The sequence below is a fragment of the Accipiter gentilis genome, chromosome 27 (genome assembly GCF_929443795.1).
Source record: "Accipiter gentilis chromosome 27, bAccGen1.1, whole genome shotgun sequence".
Taxonomy (NCBI): Eukaryota; Metazoa; Chordata; class Aves; order Accipitriformes; family Accipitridae; genus Astur; species Astur gentilis.
In genome coordinates this window covers 21,401,843-21,420,323 of record NC_064906.1, presented here as the reverse complement: position 1 = coordinate 21,420,323, position 18,481 = coordinate 21,401,843, and the positions used below count along the sequence as shown (strand labels likewise).

At 39.3% G+C, this 18,481-nt stretch overlaps 1 protein-coding gene across 6 annotated transcripts in view; it reads right to left on the bottom strand.

The window, feature by feature from the left end:
- Nucleotides 1-1,723: 1,723 nt before the first annotated feature.
- The window catches only part of GRB10 (growth factor receptor bound protein 10), a 148,390-nt gene continuing 131,632 nt past the window's right edge, over nt 1,724-18,481 (bottom strand). For 4 of the 6 annotated variants that reach the window (XM_049830273.1, XM_049830274.1, XM_049830276.1 and 1 more), the window contains 9 exons: nt 16,299-16,436; nt 15,577-15,687; nt 14,423-14,521; nt 11,295-11,372; nt 10,511-10,627; nt 9,576-9,642; nt 8,461-8,548; nt 5,677-5,770; nt 1,724-4,881 (listed from right to left, as the gene is read on the bottom strand). In XM_049830273.1, the coding sequence (XP_049686230.1) occupies nt 4,735-4,881; nt 5,677-5,770; nt 8,461-8,548; nt 9,576-9,642; nt 10,511-10,627; nt 11,295-11,372; nt 14,423-14,521; nt 15,577-15,687; nt 16,299-16,436 (939 nt within the window). In that variant the 3' untranslated portion in view covers nt 1,724-4,734. Of the gene's footprint in view, nt 4,882-5,676; nt 5,771-8,460; nt 8,549-9,575; nt 9,643-10,145; nt 10,290-10,510; nt 10,628-11,294; nt 11,373-14,422; nt 14,522-15,576; nt 15,688-16,298; nt 16,437-18,481 lie in introns of those variants that run through there. The other 2 variants (XR_007509762.1, XR_007509763.1) reach the window with 2 other exon arrangements.

The following is an 18,481-nucleotide window of genomic DNA, read 5'->3' as shown; positions in this document are numbered from 1 at the left end:
CTGTTACTGAAGTTTCCAAGATGTTAGACAAACAATGCTGGAGACAGAAACCAATATACAAGCTGGACATTAGCAAACCAGATTAAAGCATCACTAAATTAGCAGTAACACAAACCCAAAGTCATATAAAGTTCGACTTACTTGAAGGGAAATGGCTCATCTGGTGATGTTTTTCTCATCTGGTTTGGCGGGTACAGGCTGAAGCAGCGATTTGGTGTTGAAATAAACGTTAACTTTAGGGTTCTGTGTATCAGGATAAAAGCGCTGCAACCACACGCTGTAAACACTAGTCTGATACAAATTTACTCTCAGGTTCAAATGCATCTAAGCTGTTTTGCCAGGTGAACTTCATGCTCGAAGGCTTCATGTGCGATCAGATGTCTGATTACGTCTGTTGTTCTGCAACTAATCTAAAAGCAGCACAAACCTTCTATCAGGCAATTAATTTACATCTGTACCATATACCCATTCCTGACCCAGACTAATTTTGTACTGGTGACGTTTTGACAGCACGGGTACCTGCTCTTAACGTCTAGGGCCAGATTTCACCGGTATCGTTTTGCACTTGCCACCGTTGTGGGCAGTCTGGACAAACATGCAGGCAGCACTGCCCTGCCACTAGGCAGGCTTACCAGCACCTTTTTACCATGCTGCTTCTTTTTCACGCCATCTTCTTGTCTGTTCCAAATGTAATATATACAATAAGGTAAGTTGGCATTTGGGGGTTGAGGTTTTTTGTTTGTTTTTGACAGGTTTGTGTGGAATTATGGTCTAAATTTTAATGATTACAGAGGGTGGCAGTATCAATGTTAGCACAGCTTCCTCAGCTAAGCAAGAAACAGGCATCTTCAAACCTTCTGTAAGCAAGCAGTCCCCTTTGTTCAACTTGGTGAAAGAGTAAGTTGCTGCATGCAGGATAGTAGAAAAATGTTGGGGAATATCAAAGCCCAAGATAAGTACTCTGCCTTTATGTGCCTATGAATGAATTTCATAACGCTAACATACAACTCATGCCCCAGTGCACTACATACTCACGCAGCATGCAGAAGCCAGAGCGTGACTAAGGCTTGAAGTGGAATGCATTTGATGGCTTCTAGAGATTAGCAAGGCAGAAAAAGGGAAGGATTGTATCCAACAAAAAAGTGAAACATTTCTAAACTTTTATTATTCTGTCTACCAGAAGAACCACCAATCTCTCCCTCCCCAAAATGGCTTTCTTTAAGCAAAAACATATTTTGTGCAGATGTGCTTTTCCACCCAAATGCTGATGGACCACTCGAATACAAGGATTACAGGGATAAATAATTGCTTTCTGAAAGTACTATTGAGAAGTTTTCTGATCCAACAGCTATCAGGCCAATAAAGTTCTTTATGCAGAGTATACATTTTCAGTGAGCTATAGCTTTATGACCCAAAAGATGCTCATGGTATATTTCCTGATTTGATTCTAGCAACCTTCCCAAATGAATACTGTAAATATCATAGCGAATATCCCCAATAATTTTCCTTAAACAAAAGGGGTGAACAAGTTCTTTTTTAAATAAAGGATGGTCTGTCTTAAATCATAAGACAGAACAGCCAGAATAAAGATACCTTGGAGATTCTGTTTTCCTAGTAACTCTTCTTAAAGGCTGCTTAATATAACCCACCCCAAATAATGCAGAATTAAGGCAAGACATACCTGGTGTACAGATGTATCCAAAAGACGACATTAATTCCAATATAAAATGAATAGCATTGTATTAACGTTTATTTCTAATTACAAGAAACAGAATATCAGTCCCTTATTTGTACAAAAATACCTGAAAGATTACAATTAGGTTCACAAGCCAAAAAGCTATTTACAGTATGAAGCAAAGCATATTGAATAAAGGTTTTGTCTCTTAAGTTAATACCTTTTGCATTCCCTGAAACTTTAAACTTTATTCCATTTTACAGTCACTAAATCTTGCATTGTGACAATATAATTTATGATAAGCAAGTCTTGCCACTGGAAAGGTGCATTGATTGGTCAAACTGTCAGGTATTTAGTGCAGAAAAGATAAGACAAAACATCTAAACTGAGGCACGTGTTTCTTCAAGATTAATTAACAAATAAAAAGTTTTTTGTACTTTTAACACCTATCGTAACATAACTTAACTAGTAACCTCATTACCAAAATGGTTTGGCATTTTCCTTCTCAACATATTCAAGATTGCTACATGAAGTATTTATTTAGAAAATAAAATCACAGGCAAAAAGATAAAAATTCAACAGGCTCCAAAACAACCCTGAGCATCCCCTTTACATTCATGTCATTTAAATACAAAAATAAGAGTCAAATGTCCTTCAGTCCTTGGTATTCTGAGCTGGCAGCCAGCTGAATCTGTTGGAAAACTAAGGTGGTATTGACTGTTTTCCAGCAGAAAGAAGACAAAGCAGTGATCTGCTTAAGTAAGATTGTTGCCACTTTGAAGGTGGTCACTTTCTCAAAACAGCTCACTTTAGCTGGGAAAAGTACAAAATACTAAGTCAACCATCTACATACAAAAATCATGATTCATAGTCAAACTTTTATTCTCAATTTAAATAAGATGCAAGGTTTTTTTTATAAATATGAAACACTGCAAATACTATCCGCCTACTGGGAAAAATGCATGGTTGTCACTAAGCTATGTAAACAGAAAAACTTAAAACTACAGCATAAATGGTCTTATTAAACTGGTAATGTAGTCAATACAAGTATCTTTTTTCTCCTAATAGGGGCCAAATAGAAGCATGCAAAGTGAAGTCAGACTTAAGTTAGCTTAATTTCAAGGTTTTAAAATACATTGTCTAGAAAGCAGGAACACTCATTTCACTATGTACAATTAAAAAAAAAAAAAAAGCTTCTACTAAAAACAAAATCAAGTTTCTTCATTTTTAATATCTAGACATTAAATGGAAAAAAAAATACTAAATGTGTTCTGTAAACTAAAATACAGTGTTTCTATACCATTGACATAGTTATAAGCTGATATGGACGACTCAGGCAGGTTATGGTTTGTCTTAAGCTATTCTCAACACTACATGAAGACCTAAAGGTGTAGGATTGGTTTTCCTTCTTTACCCTTTCAGATGGCTAGGATTTCAAACCCAGTGGCAAATATTAGTAAGGATGAACTAGCCTGCGTAAATCATCTACCATCTTAAGAATGCTCCATTCTGCACTACGCTCTGCAAGTTCCCAGGGTGGAATACCTCTCACTGTGGCTAACTGCATGAAGTACTGGGAAGTTAATTCAGTAACAGTTCCTGCACCAACCGCGTTGCTGAAAGAATGGTATTTGCAATTGGAGGATCAAGGTGGGACTTGTCTAACTTTAATACTGATTTATCATCAGAAAGAGTTATTGTGTAAACATTAAATAACTGATTTAAACATTAACAGTAAAGTTCTGATGACAGACCAGCACCAGAGCAGGACACATGCTTGTCTGCCATAGGTACTGGCATGCTTTAGCGTGTGTAACACAGGGATCACCAGTTACCTTGATGGATGATATTGCCAGCAGCTAGTTCACAATCAAATGTGTTTCCATTGCCAGTATGTTCTTTCTAACCATGTAAACTTTCATGGCCCTACAGAAAGCAGAAGGGGTTCATTTCTTTTTATGCCCTATTCCCCAAGAGAGCTTTGCGTCACTGTAGCTTTACTATATGGAAAGAGCTCTTTGAAACAGTCTGAAAATTCAAGGAGCTATAAAGCTAAAACCACTGGTTTTTTTTTTTTGTTTTTTTTTTTTTTTTTTGTGGGGGGGTTTTTTTTTGTATTATTTTATTTTGTCATACTAAGACTACCCGCAGAAGAATCTTCTCACAAAAAATGGTGGTTTCAAATACAAGTGTAGTCATTCAATCCTATTCTATTTAGTAACAGTAAGTTTCCTCAGGAGAACAGTCAAAAGGCTGTAAAAAACAAACCACCACTCCAATAATAAAAATTTGTGCATAGAATCTAATACCGTCTTTGCATGACTGGATGCCACTAATATGCCATCAACATACTACAGCCATAATGCTACAAGTCAACAGTTTTAAGAGTATGTATATGGTGGTATGTTCTTTTAGAATTGTATCCTCATTGCTTCTTCAAAGACATCTGCAGATCATCAAACCTCAGGTCTCCAGAGAAGTTTTGAGACACATGCGCGCACACACACACACTTCTTGATTTTCTTCTAGATCCTTTTAGGCTGAAGCATTCCATACATTTTAGGGTGCAGATTAATACCCAACTCCTGCATGAATTTTAAAAGCCACATCAGCTCCTAATATAGGCTGCATACAATATCCGAAACAAAGTAGGAGTGCAAAAAAAGTGATCAATACAAAAAGTAAACACACTAGTCTTAATTGTCAAGATTATTCCAGGGCAAGAGTTCTTTTCAAAGATTTCTCTTCACACTTGTTCCTGTTAAGTGGCCCAGCCAAGATAGTTTCCAGTTTTGTTTCAAATTTACTCAAGGTTTTACATACCCTCCCCCCATTTTTGGGATGCTGGGACACTCAGCAGCAATCACTCTTAGGTGTTAGACAAACCAGCAATCTTGGTCTGTTGGCACCTGTCGAATCCATCCCTTTCAGAGTCCCAAGGTGCATAATATTTTTATTTATTTTTACCAACTTACAAATCTGCCAATTCCCCAGTGTCAACGTTCTCTTACAATTACTCTTCTAGCAAATCCAGTCTTCAGTGAGAGTCAGATTTGAGGTCATAAGGCCACTCGGATGCAGTGGTGTTTGAGTTTGCAGGGCAAGACTCCTTTGTTTAGTTGATAGAATTCAACAAGCTGGATTAGATCACTGAATTTGGTGTTCCCGTCATCCAGGCTGAAAAATATCTGTCCATCATCTTCACACTGGGGAAACGAAACATCGTTTTCAAGTTAGACTGCACATGAAGAGACGCAAACGCGGCAAAACATAAACAGCACCACTGTGTGATGTAAGATAAACGGTGGGCACTGCCCAAACAACCTAGTGCCCAGAGATCTTCATGAAACCGTGCGCAGCACTGGAAAAGAACATACATTAACCCAGCTTGAAATGTTTTGTTTATGAAAGTGAAAGCTCATGGGCAGAGTAATTGAAAGTTGTAGAGACAGTACTGGTCTTCATTACATAAAACAAAAATACCCCCCAGAATATTTGTTAGCGGTTTGTAAAATTGGCAGGTGAAGCAAGGGAAGAGGGTTTGGACCAATCAAGAGGTGTACATCATCTTAAAGTTCTGATAGTCTTTTTGATCAAGATAAAAATCAAACAGGTTCTCGACATCTCAGTGTAATGTTATTTTAAGCTCAATGTAATTGGGTGACCTCCAGAATAGAACTTTTTAAAGTTTCCCTAAGTTATTCTACGTTTGCCTAAGTGACAGGGAGACAACTGCCACTGTGGCTGCTGTCAGTCACACAGAACAAGTTCTGTGCGTTACTTCTATACCTAAGTGACTTACACTAGTTTTCCAGGCAATGTTAACAAAGAATTTTAATCAGATGTTTGACAATTCTAAAGAATACTTGCCAATGCACTTGCTAATGGAAACATCCCTCTTAATTACATCAGTAATTAAGAAGAGTTCTCTTCAGATGTTGGCAAAGCTTTATGATTTAAAATTTCTTTTTTGTGATCAGTATCAAAAATAATCTACTTACCGGCAAGATTTGAAAATGCTTTATTTTTTGATGATGGCACAGTGTAAGTACAAATGCCTTTGGATTGCTTTGGCTGTCCCGGAGAAGAAACAGTCTAGGAGAGAACATTTTTAAGTACACACTGAATACCACAATCCATTTCTTCATACATAATGAGAACTACTACATTATTTTGTGCTATTGCCTAACTATTCTTTAGTTGCATTAACAGGTGATTCCACAACTAGCAATTTGCTTTCAATTTTTTATACCATGCCTATGCAACACTAATAGATGAAGAAACAAGAAATGAAAGATACATGGCAGTAGTTCTTGCTCTGTGAATGTATGTATGAGGCTTTTGTTAAGGGTCTCTCTAGCCAAGCTTTCCATTACTGATATGTACTCTCATGAAGAAAATGTTCCCATTTAACTCCAAAGCAAATCTGGATTTCTGTAGATGGAAAAGTAATACATGAGAATCTGTTTCCACTCTCTTGCATCAGTTTACAGAAATCCAGTGTTAGCAAAATTACATTTAAGTTAAATGGCTGCAATTGCACAGAAACAGCTCAGTCGTTTCTTAAAACGACTTATCAGTTTTTAAGTAGCACCTACATTATCAAGATGGGGAAAATAAGACACTGATTTTTCCTCTGAAACAGACACAGTATTTTTCCCTTACCATCACTGGAAAAGAATATACTTTAGAAGTATAGCTAGCAACATCATACACTACACAACTGTCACTTTTAAGTTGACCCACAAAATTGAAGCCCTAACTGAAATGGTTAAATATGTAGTTAGAAGAGGAGAAAAAAATCTAGCCAAAAAATGTTTCCTCCCCTTGACATTTATGATCTAAGGAAGGAGAACCTCTCCATGCTACAGGAAACAAGAATATACCTTTGGCATAAGGCTCACAGCGCTAATCACTAGTGGATTTGTGAGATGGCCAAACACAGTACTGGGGCAGGCCTCAAGCCCTCTTAATTGCTAACCACTAAGCCAGGAACACACTCTTCCAAGCTGGGTTGCAAGAACTACTTGTAGTCTTGTGAACCCAAAAGAAGTTACTGCAGCTCCCCAGAACCGATTGAGAAATGTCAATACCACAAAAATGCACCATCATAACCAGGGTCAGTCCAATACTCGGAGACAGGCATGTCTTGCCATCAGCGGAAACCATGCATGGTATTTGAACATTCCTTTTCAGTCCTAGCAAGACCAGATGTGTGGAAAAGGGACCAAAGACTTCACACGTGAGGATCAGTCTCAGGGAGAAAGACCTTACCTGCCCTGTGGTTACTGCGGTTCATGCAGATATCTCTAAATCGTATTTCATCTAGCCATTTCAGATAACACATGGTATCATAAGCTGGTGGCACAAAGTGAAGCTCAGCACAACTGATCCTGCAAGTATTTACTCAACCTCTGGCAAGCAACAGGCTGTCTGCATAAACAATGACTACAAAGATAGATGCATCCACAACAATAGCTTCCAGAAACAGTCAAATGGTAGCGGTATCAGCTACATATATACATACTGAACATCTTACATGAGCCATCAAAAGCCTGTTAACTTTTTACCTTCTTTTGTTCAAGAACACACAGAGCAGGAAAACACAGGCAAGACTTTTCTGTCCTGAAAACCACGATCCTTAGATCTCAGAGCACGTAAGTAACATGGCTCTTCTGCCACCGCTGACTGAACTCACCACAGCCAGACTAACCAATCTTCACCTTCCACAGCGAGTCAGCTGGCTAGGCACAAGTTTAGCACCGCCTCAAAGGCATTAACACATTTATAAAAACCCCAAGAAGGATGGGCCACTAGATTCCGAAGGCAACAAGTCAAAATGAGCCCAAGACTGTAAAGAAGATCTGTAGTGTGAGAGAACCAGAAACCCAACAAGTCAGCAGTGTTCCAGAGCCTCTCTTCTCTATTTGACCTGCTAAGCTAAAAGCCAATAGCCCTAGCCCAACAAAAAAACCCAAACAATAAAAAAACCACTGCTTGATGAATATGTACATGCACCAGCAATTTCTACTTCTCTAATGTATTTCATTCTTCACATAGACTTGTGATGCTCCTGAAACAGATAATGCCAAAGAAAGGTTTGAACTTGACTGTCTCCTGAGAATCCAACATGGAAGTTTCTACCTTAATCCTGACAGCAGTGAGATTAGTGAACTGAAGGCAACTACGCTCTTCCCATCCCACAAATAAAGAACTGCTGAATGCAGTTGAAGCAAGTTCCCTTCAATAACCGTAACTACATATAAATAAACAGAGATGGTCAGAAGGTACTTAAATCTCAACTACAGACATTTTAGAGAGCGCTGGAACAGGTACTTTCATTTCTTTGCTCTAGAACAGAAATAAATAGTGAGAAATCATCACTAACTGCTCTGATTCATGCAAAAGAGCACAAATAGCTGATTACAAATTTGTGGCCAAGTGGCTAGGTACAGCTTTGCCTGAAAAATATGTCCTCAATGCAGATTACAGGAATTAATTATTTTCAAATTCTAATATTTTCTAAAACTTGATTGCCTCTGTTGGAAAAAAGAAAAAAGTTGAAGTGTATTCTTAATATTTTATTTTTAAAATTAAGAGTTAGAACCCACTCCGACAAACACATGCTCTAACTTTTTGAAATTCAGGGAGGTTATAATGGGACTGCTCAAGAATCAGGTTACTCAGAAGTGCTCACAAACCTGTAAACCCTAATAGCAGAAGTTGTGCTCTTGTCTGTAACGCTTACCATCAGATCATAAATACTAAGCAACAGGAATACCTACCCATCTACAAGCCCTTGTTGCTTAATAATCCTGTGAGATTCTTCTCTAGAGATTCTTCCATGAAACCAGTGCTGTGTCCTGTGAATAACTGGAGGCGAGAGGGAAAAGAGGGAAAGAGAGGATGGTTAAAAACAGTAACACGTGCAATACTTTTTCCCACACACTAATTATTTAAACATTTTAAAAGTGGGTATAGTTTTGTTACAGAATATAAAATATCTTTCATCAGTCTATGCAAAAAATGAATCAATATGAAAAAAATGCACCAGCTGTTGCATCTACTTAATATACCAAGTAGACGGGCCTTATCTCCATGTATTTTTTCTGCTTTGCAGATGTACGACTAGGTTAACAAGAGAAATCTCTTATAATATTGCCTTTTCATAGCTTCTTGAAAATGTTGGGACTAAACAATTCTTAGAATACCATGTATAAGCTAACAAGTCAGAACCAAGTCCCCTTAACTCTCGATAATGAAAAGCCCTTTAGCTTGTGCTTTCAAGGGTAGAGTTACCCCCAAATATTTTTCTGTTTATTATTTGATTGTTTTTTAAATAGTATTTTAAAATTCTGTTCAACCGAATAGAAACACAGAATAGAAACAGAGAATAGCTGTGTTTCCTCTAAGAAGTCCAGGATATTAATATGCAATTTCCTATTATTTTGATAAACTTACAATCTCAAAGAGATGTTCAGGACTCATATTACAGGCATCTGTATTTTACATTATTCAGTTATTATGGATTGAATGATATTTTGAAGACTCTCATTTTTACTCTTCAAAGATTAACAGATCACCCATTGACTTTTCCTGTCTAAAACCAAGAATTGTCTTCTGGATTGTTTTGAACAGAAAGATTTATGGAATCTCTATAAAACCTGAGTTTCAAAAGATTAATCTTGAAGAAAAGCTTGAGTGTGCTTTCAAAGGAAAACAAGTCCCTTCTACTGCGTCTGTATGGGTAAGCATGTTAATGACACAAGCTACTGGTAAGCATTGTATTTGGCATCAAGGCATTAATACTATGCAACTGCACTCTGTCTCTGTATGAAATGTAGCTTTTATTTACCCACAGAGGCCTCTGATACTATGCTTACAAACCAGCAGAATTTACCTGTACTCAGTGTGGAAGGATGGAGTGGACTTTGGCTACCCAAGATGTTCATTCTTGTGCTACGTTTCTACAGAGAAAATGAATTACCGTTAAATCCACACTAAAGCCTCAACAGAAGAGAATTACTGCACATGCAATACAGATTTAATTTACAGGAAACTGGGGGCTGGGCAAGTTTAATGCAAGGATGAGAAAAAGAAATGCAACTTTGAAGGGGGCTAATCTACAAGCAGCAGCTCATTTCAGTTGGCTTAAAACACAAGCCAGATGTTAATGATGAAAGCTCAGTATCTAAAAAAAAAAAAAAAAGGAAAAAAAAAAGACAGAAAAAAGAAAAGTCTGATATGTTTCTGCTCAGGCAAAACACCAGGCACTCGGTAAATCAAGCAGTATTTCCCTCCCGTACATAAAGCACCAGCTAGTGCTTCAGTAATGACTCCTATTCCCTAAGAGACGAGCATGTGGGAAAACTTGTACTGCAGCTGTCTGTCCACAAGACACTATAAACAAGTTACATCAGTTTTCATTGCAAGAGGTCCTGCCTCTTGTATATTCTGCAATTAAACTTACTGGGAGCAAGCCATTAGTCAGAGCCCCAGCCTCTTCCATGTGGGGAAGCATTTAATTTGACATATTCCTCCTCAGAGACTGGTTTTGCAAACTGGCAGTAAAGTTCTGGTGGGTCTGCTTTCCCCCTCAACCTTCCTCTGGACACTAGGGGGACAGAGAAGCAGTGGTAGAAGGTTGTTGTGAATGTGACAGTTTTGCTAAAGATGGATATTGACTTTCAGATCTGCATGCTTGCAGTGTGATTGCTTCAGGTCGGAGCTAAGCTATACTGTGACCAGCACTGCACTAACATCATAGCACACTCTGTGTTTTGGCTCTCAACAGACACTTACTAGTTACAAAAATAGAAAAGAGAAGATAGCTACCCTCCAAGCATGTCCTTCTTCCAAGGCAGCACTCTGTGCTTCAGCAGGATTTTCAATAACTCTTCCTATTTGCCCCGAAAAATCCATTGCTACTAGTGAGTTTTCAGATACACTTCTCTGAAAAGGAATTTTCACTTGTTTCAAAAAACAGGGAAAGAAAAAACCAGCTTGAGAGTTTCATTTCAGAATGTTTTGGTTTCAGAAGACTGTCCAAAGTTATCCTTCAACAGCACAGAAAAAACACCTCATTTTTTTTCCCCCTTCCAAAAGATTCACAGACACAAAAATAGATGGCTTTTCTTTTCAGGCCATAGGAGAGGGAGAGGATTCAAAGGCTGAGAATAAAATCTGTATTGCTCAAGTTGCCCATTTGCCCTATTACTATACTCCAGTCATTTTCAGGGCCAGTTGGGATCCAAATATAGGATCTTCACTTTTAGATAGCTAACAAGTCAGCTCTTGGCCCAACATATTTTAGGAAATTTACGTGTTAGTTTTGCCAGACCTAAGCTGGCTTCTGCAGAGACAGCCAGATGTCTCAGTACTGTACATCTCAAAAGTGCCTGACGTATCCAAGATTTTTCAATCATGTGGATCATGTAAGCCTAAGATAATGGAGAGCCAACCACGTAAACTATACTCATGTGAAACGTGAACTTTACAATGATTTTCTACACAATGCTCAATTTACATTTCTTAGCGTAAGATTTTCCACTTTTAAAATGCAAAAGCAAATGTATCTTTTCCAACATCATACATTAATGAGGTAAAGTTCATTACTTACTACTGGAGTGGAAAAGTGGGGAAGCATGGCTTTTCTCTGCTGGGGAATTCTGTAATTCTGATACAGTAGCATTCCATACTGCCAACAGAAATGCAAGTATGTTATTATTCAAATATATTCCCTAGGAAAAAACCCATAGTGATTTCATAATACCACTTACACTGGAGCAAGGTGCCACCAGTTTATTTTTTTCATGATCAGAAGCTGTCCCAAAGCAATTTGCATTAAGTAATAACGATTGGCACGTGGCAATCGAGCAGTAAATATGCATGACAAGTTTTATTTAAAAGACAGCACTTTTACAAGCCTGAGTGAAATACACAGGTAACTTCTGCCACCCTCAGCTATCACCATGTTTTCCTTATAGAATACAAGCTTTCACTCGAGGTCAGAACACACGTATTAACTCCCCCGCTTTTTACCCTCTAGTAATGTGAACTTAAAAAAAAATTCTGCATAAGACATTCAAACTCATTTTTCATAATGATAGAAAATAAGAACCTTTCTAATTCACTAGCTGTTTTAATAAATTTCAGCAGGAAATAACACTTTTGGTACTTTTGTCATCCTTACAAAAATAAGGTGATTGAATTCCAGTCATGCTTCTCGTTGAACGTGATAAACTTTAGCAACACTAGTAGCTAGGATGGTAGGAAAACACCTACTCAGTGCCTTCCCTAGGGGCACAGTGCTAAAGTATAGCAACACCACTTACTAAATGTTCTAATTGAAATGGTATATATAATTTTGTAAAGAAGGTAATATATGACTATGGAAAGCTAAATCAGTAGGTTAATAAACAGGAGGGTCACGACCACAGCCTTGAGGCACAGCCTTAATTTTCCCTGACTATACACCTTTAATCATCTTTCAGTGTTCCTTAAAAACAAACCTTTTTTTTTCCCCTAGTGTTAACTGCCTAAGGGTGAATGTTCTATGCCAGTATACAGAGATTCCTGCCATACAGTACTGTTGTTGGCAGAGGTTGCACTGCAAAGAAAGATTCCTCTGAACAAGGAAGGTCACAGCAAGATGCACATCCACATATTTGGTAAGAATAGCCAGTTCTGCACACTGTGAAGTACTGTCCCTGCCATTCAGCAACATTAGTGCCTCGACCAGTGTAACTAATTTCTTCAGAACAAGTGGTATCTTCAAGGCACAATTCACCACAATTATCTGATCCTCTGTTTGAGCACTTTCCCCACAATGCAAAATTCTTTGTAAATAGGGAAAGTAGAGGACAGCTGAGAAGAAGCACTTGGAATTGCCTGGAGACTAAAACTCTTACCATAATTGTTAGCGTGTATTAAACACGAGTCAAGTCAAGTAACCGGAGAGCAGACTATGATAGCCAACAGAGGTATCGGCTCCACAGAAATCAAATATGCGTTTTGTAACTGGGATTGCTTCTTGCATCCTGGCCTATAATAAGGCTAGTGCACCTGCTTTTGTACAACTTAAAATAGGAATTTCGGTACTGCAACGCACAATCTCTTATAATTAACAAATGAGATAATATTTGGAGAGCGTTCAAAGAGATGTGCTCTGGTTTGGAAGGTGACCACTTAATGTAGATGGAGAAGAGGCACTGCATTTTCATACCCGCAGCCCTGGGAGTCTGATTTGTTTTCCCCATGCTTACAGGGTTTTGCGTGATGGACAGTCTGCACAGGGAGAGGAGCAGGCAATGGTAGCAAACACTTCTCATATCTTGAGGATAAACAAACGAGATAAACTTTTTTGAAAGGGAAGGGAGGAATCAACAATGGTCACGCAGCAATAGGGGTATCTGTGGCTTCTCCTAGTCAACGCCACACGTGGACCGGAGAGCGACAAAACCTTGTACTCCTCCTGACGCACCCGCTCCCTTGCAGCTCCTGGGACGCGTGCTGCAGGATCGCACCTCCTTCAGCAGGTGGGTGTGAAACGCCGGCGGGGAAAAGGGCATTTTGGCAGGGAGGGCTGTGAAGGCTTTGCTGACGTGGGCTGCTACTTCGGCAGGAACGGTGGCTCTGTTCATTCAGGACAGGGAGACCGAGTGCTCGCTGTGCCCCCGGGTTACGCGTCCCATTTTGGGCACAGCCTGGCAGGCGGCAGCCGCCAGTGGGACGCTGGTGCGCTGACCTCAGCGGCCGGAGGGAACAGCCGTGCCCTCATTTCCAAATCTGACATTATCTGTTTGCTACCGAGAGAGCTAAAGGTGACTGAGCTCAAGGTTCTCCACCCTATTTTGGTGGACATGTATCTAGTATCAAGTACCGCAGTATGACTTCATGCATGCCTCTGCTTTTTATCACATTTTGCATGTTATGCTTTGACACAGAATATTAGAGGGTAGGATAACTGCGCAGAAGAGAGGGGGGGGATTTTCATGGGTAACACGTTATCTGTACATTTTTTTATATATGTGTATATTCCTTTAACATGAGGGAGGACGTAGTAAGGTACAGAGAAGAACACAGTAGTTTTCAAGGCAGCATCTTCAAGGGAAGATATAAAAACCAACCCAACCCAACCCAACCCAAAACTTCTGCACATTTCCCTATGAAGGTCAGTGAGTCCTCTGCTTCAAAGAGCACAAAATAGCCAACTTTCTCCTCAGTTCCTTCCACGGTGATTTTGTTTAAAAAAACCTGTGAAGCCTCCTATAATATTATGAAGAAATCTCACTGTTTGCTCTCAGATATGAGTAACTTTCACCCAGAGGTAGGGTTGCTATTTTTTCTTTTCTTTTTTTAACAGAACCTTCAGAAAACTGAAAAAATTGCAAAGGCTCTAGACAGAACTCTCTTCTAGTTAAGATAACCACTTACCGTTATCGAAACATTTTCTTTAGCTTTATGGTAATTTGCGAATACCTTGTTAAGCAGTTTTTTTGATTCATTCACATATCATGAATTTGGCTCCAAAACTAAAATTATAGTTGATTCATATGTGGAAGGAATTGAGCTCAGTCCTGTGCTTAAAAGCTTAGGAGGGACAAGTCTACCTGGCATTTTGCTCTTAGCTGTATCGTTTTGGAGGCAGATGACATTTAAGAACATATAGGTATTTCCTCATGAACAAAATAATCAGTGCAACTTAACTATAGGTGTAGCTCTATTCACATGGAAGAGATCAGGTACCTTGAGGAGTCGAAAGGCCGTCATCCAGCACGTCCTGCTTTGCTCGTCTTCAGCACACAACAACCTCAGTTCCTTTGTTTCATTTCTCACTCTGTTGGGCTATAAAGTATTAGAGGGAAGTCAGCTATACTCAGTAGAAACGCAACAGAGTAAAGCCAGGTACAGTGTTAGTCCAAGAACTGGCCAGAAAAAGCTCACACCACCCTGAACTAAAGCTCAGGAGAGGCTGAGCATGCTCTGAAAGAAACCACTTTCTCAGCTGGGTCCGCTAAGATAAACATCAGTCTCTGCTTTGAAATACCCTGCAGTTCTGGCAGTTTACAGGAACAAGGTCCTCAGGCCGTGCTAGAACCAGAACTAAGGTGTTTGGGTTTGGTTTTTTTTTTTAGAACTGTGAGAAGTTTTATGCGCCCCCATTCTGAGATTAAGAACCCAGGTTTCCGTAACTGAAGGTTACTGAAGGTCTGCTTCCACCAGTCCGGGATCTGTCCCGTAGCTGGTCTCTACTCTCCGAGGCAAACCCATGTTGTCCAGCTCTGGTTCGGCTGCTAGGAAAAAGACGACTTCACTGCTGTCAATAAAACCCGCTCCCAGCCTTCTTTTCTTCTCAGAAAATTACATGGAGCTTTGAAATACTTTCCAAACTATCTCTCAGCACAACAGTTTTTAAAATCCTCAAAGGCAAGTGCTTAGTCTTATTTCCATTTTCCAAGACAATCATCTTCTTTAAATAAATGCAAACCTCTGGCCCACAATAATGGTACAATTACACCCGATTGGAGCTTGATCCTTTGTTGCTGTATAGTTTTGGTGCTCACTGTCCAGAGAAACCTTCCTGTTCAGTTAGAGTACTTGGAAAAAAAATTTCATCTGTGAGGTGAACCAAGGCCATCTCACAGGCACACCATGCTTCAGCACTGAGCTGATCTTGCCCAGAAATTTCCCAAGCCAAAGGAGCACCAGATAAAGTGTTAGAAGTGTCACATAAAACGATGGCAAGATTCGGAGGACATGCCTGCCAAATGAAAGACATTAAAGATCAAGTCCTCACGACAGAAATGCTTGCAGAGTTTTACATACAAGTCCCATTTAGCTGGGGGCTGGGGATACCAACACTGTCTTGAACTTTGGAGGAACTTAATGAGAAGAATTACCTTTATACAAAATCCATACTCCGCAGGTGCATTGTACAACTTCTTGCCTGCTATCAGCGAGAAGATGTTGCTGTCTTCTAGGTCAGCCAACAATTGCAAATGTCTTGGCTCCTGGGGAAATAATGTGTTTTATCATAGGTAAGTGTAAGATTTTGGGAGATCTTGCTGCAAGCTCTGCAGTCTCTCAAGACCAGCCCCCAACAGAGGGCACAGTATGAACACTCCAGCAGCCTGCAGTGGACACAGCACGGCACCTTTTAAATATCAGCCTACTAGCAGAAGGTGCTTTGTACAAGAAGCTGACAAAATACTTATTCGCACACATCATGTTAAAAGTGGCATAGCCTATTACATTGCTCCAGAGAAATCTGAAAGTTAGATAATATACAATATTGTCTAAGGTATCATTTAAACTAAATTCATGAACCATGTGATTGGAGACCATTTCTCTTGCTAACCCTGTTAGCACAACTTCAGCGGCCACAATGGTGTTGTCTGGCTAGTTTGGCTTTATTATATAACAATGCTATATAGCTATTTTCATGCATTGAGAGCCCAGGGCTTGACTGTTATTTCATCATGGCTTGTTTATCCTTTTCTACACGATAAAAAAAGGGAACATTGTGTGCAGATATCTAAAAAACAGAGCAAAAAATACTCACCATAAAAGCAGAAAATGCTTTCACATGCTAGTACTGTGCAACTTTTTTTTTTAACCTTACCTTTGAAGTTCCTTTTGTAGAACAATAAAGTCCTGATCTCCTCAAACACACATACAATTTCTTCCATGATTTCCTACCCAGCTCTTTCACATGCAAGAAACCTTGAATTTCAGGGCAGCTACTGGAATTTAAAAAGTTCTGTTGGAGAGGAAAATGTAAATGAGGATTGTGTCCTATGCATGGATCATAAAACTGTCACTGTATTTGCAGAACAGAGAAGCAACTGGCAAATGACTTTGCTGACTTGGGGCGCAGTTTCACGTTATTCTTAAACTGACATAGATGTTTGAACTGATTTATGACCAAAATGGGTATTCCTGCTCCTCCCCTTACATCTACTTCGCTAACTCCCCCTGCCCCTGGCATTTTCCTGTTCTTGTCAATACTTAGATCTCCAAAAGGCTAACCACTTCTCTGCATCCCCATTCTTCTTGCACTTGGCCTGAAGGGACACAAAGTAAGCTTATGAATTCTTAAAGTAATATCTTGTCACAACAATTCCAGCAACTAATCTAACTTGGAAACAATGGCCAAAACCCGCAACTTTATCCCTAAATTTTAGAATGGAAACAGTCTGTTTCAGGGTTTCCCACATTAAAGTCTTATATAGCATATGCACCTGTCCCAAGACAAGAGAGGTATGACAAACAACATAATATTTAACTGGAAATGAAATGTAGAGCAGTCAAATAAGTGTCAGCAATTATACTAGACTTCAGGATCCAGAAGTATTTAAGTTCTTGACACAATTAGAGGGACCACATATGGAATCGTTTCATTTGCAATACATCAAAGGAAGTATTAACTATGGTTAGCAAATTGATGGATTGCTCCCTTATTACAATGGGCCAGGTTTTTAAATGACAGAGGGCTTGCTCAATAAGTTAAATGCCAAACTAATAAATTCAATAGTAGGAAGAAAAATGCATAAACCCGGTTGGCTTAGATGACTCTGCAGTTCTTGAAAGTTGTGTTCTGGTGTTATTTGGTGGACAATGGCCACAGGACACAAAACAAAAAATCAGTGCCCTGCATCAGAATTCTTAGTTGCATTAAAACCTAATTTTTTTTTTCCCAGTCCTCCTTCCCATCTCAACTAACAGAATGGAAAAGAACAGTCAATTTTCCTGCTATTTGTACTGTGAATCCACTTCTCAACTGTGAAAGGGAAAGACCAAAAGAAGAATATATTCTTTCTGTCCAGCTAGATGAACCAAAACTAAAGTAAGATGCAAGCTTTTTTGCACATCTGAGCCAGGCTGATCCTAGGGAAAACAGTTCCCACTGTTTTTAACGCTACTAAGACTAAAAATACTAGCTCTTAATGCAGTATATGATATTGTGAGATGGTATTTAATATTCTTCCCTATTTTGTGCATAATTAAAAACAGCGTACTTGCTCAATGTTTGAGGTGGCCTCAGATGCAACACGCTTAGTGACTACTGGACTGCAGGAAGTTTACCTTCAACAAATTACAACTGTCATTGAAATAATGAAAAACGGTTGTGTGTTTTTTTAAAAGGAAAGGGGTATTTAATATAAATGCTTGAAGGAAGACTGTTTTTTTATGCTTAAACAATGAACCAAGGGGAATGTACCCATCCTCCTTCCTCCACCCTCTCACGCTGTTAACCCCTGTGACTTACGTTTCTCCAGGACTGTACCTAACTGGGCCTTCCCAGAAGCAAACTCTTGTATCTCACAAGGTTGTCAGGTTCTCCTTTCCCTACTGCTTGAGTTACCCTAGGTTCAAAAGTTCTCTGTCTTCAAGAACATCTTGCCCTTTTAGGGAGTCCTGCTGCCTGTGTTAACAAGCAAACTCAATTTTCTACTTACACTGCGGGGAAAAAAGGGTCCAAGGTGTGCACACCTCTGCTCCTACCGGTCTGTGGCAATGCCTGTTCTCACCAGTTTTGGTTCGCAATTGCAACATCATTGCAAGTGACTTTCATTTTTAATTCCAGAAACAGCTTTGATTTTTGTTTCACTTCCCATCTGAGAGTGGATGGTGGTGTTTTAAATTCTTCTCAGTGAACCTGGAGCCAGTACTTAATGGATTTTGAAGTGGTTACAGGACAAAATGAGTGCACTGGTTCAGAAGGCAGTGGAAACTTGTTGTATTTAACCAGAGAGTCAGTGCGTATTTGCAAACATGCAAAATGACAGAAGTAAAGCTAAAATC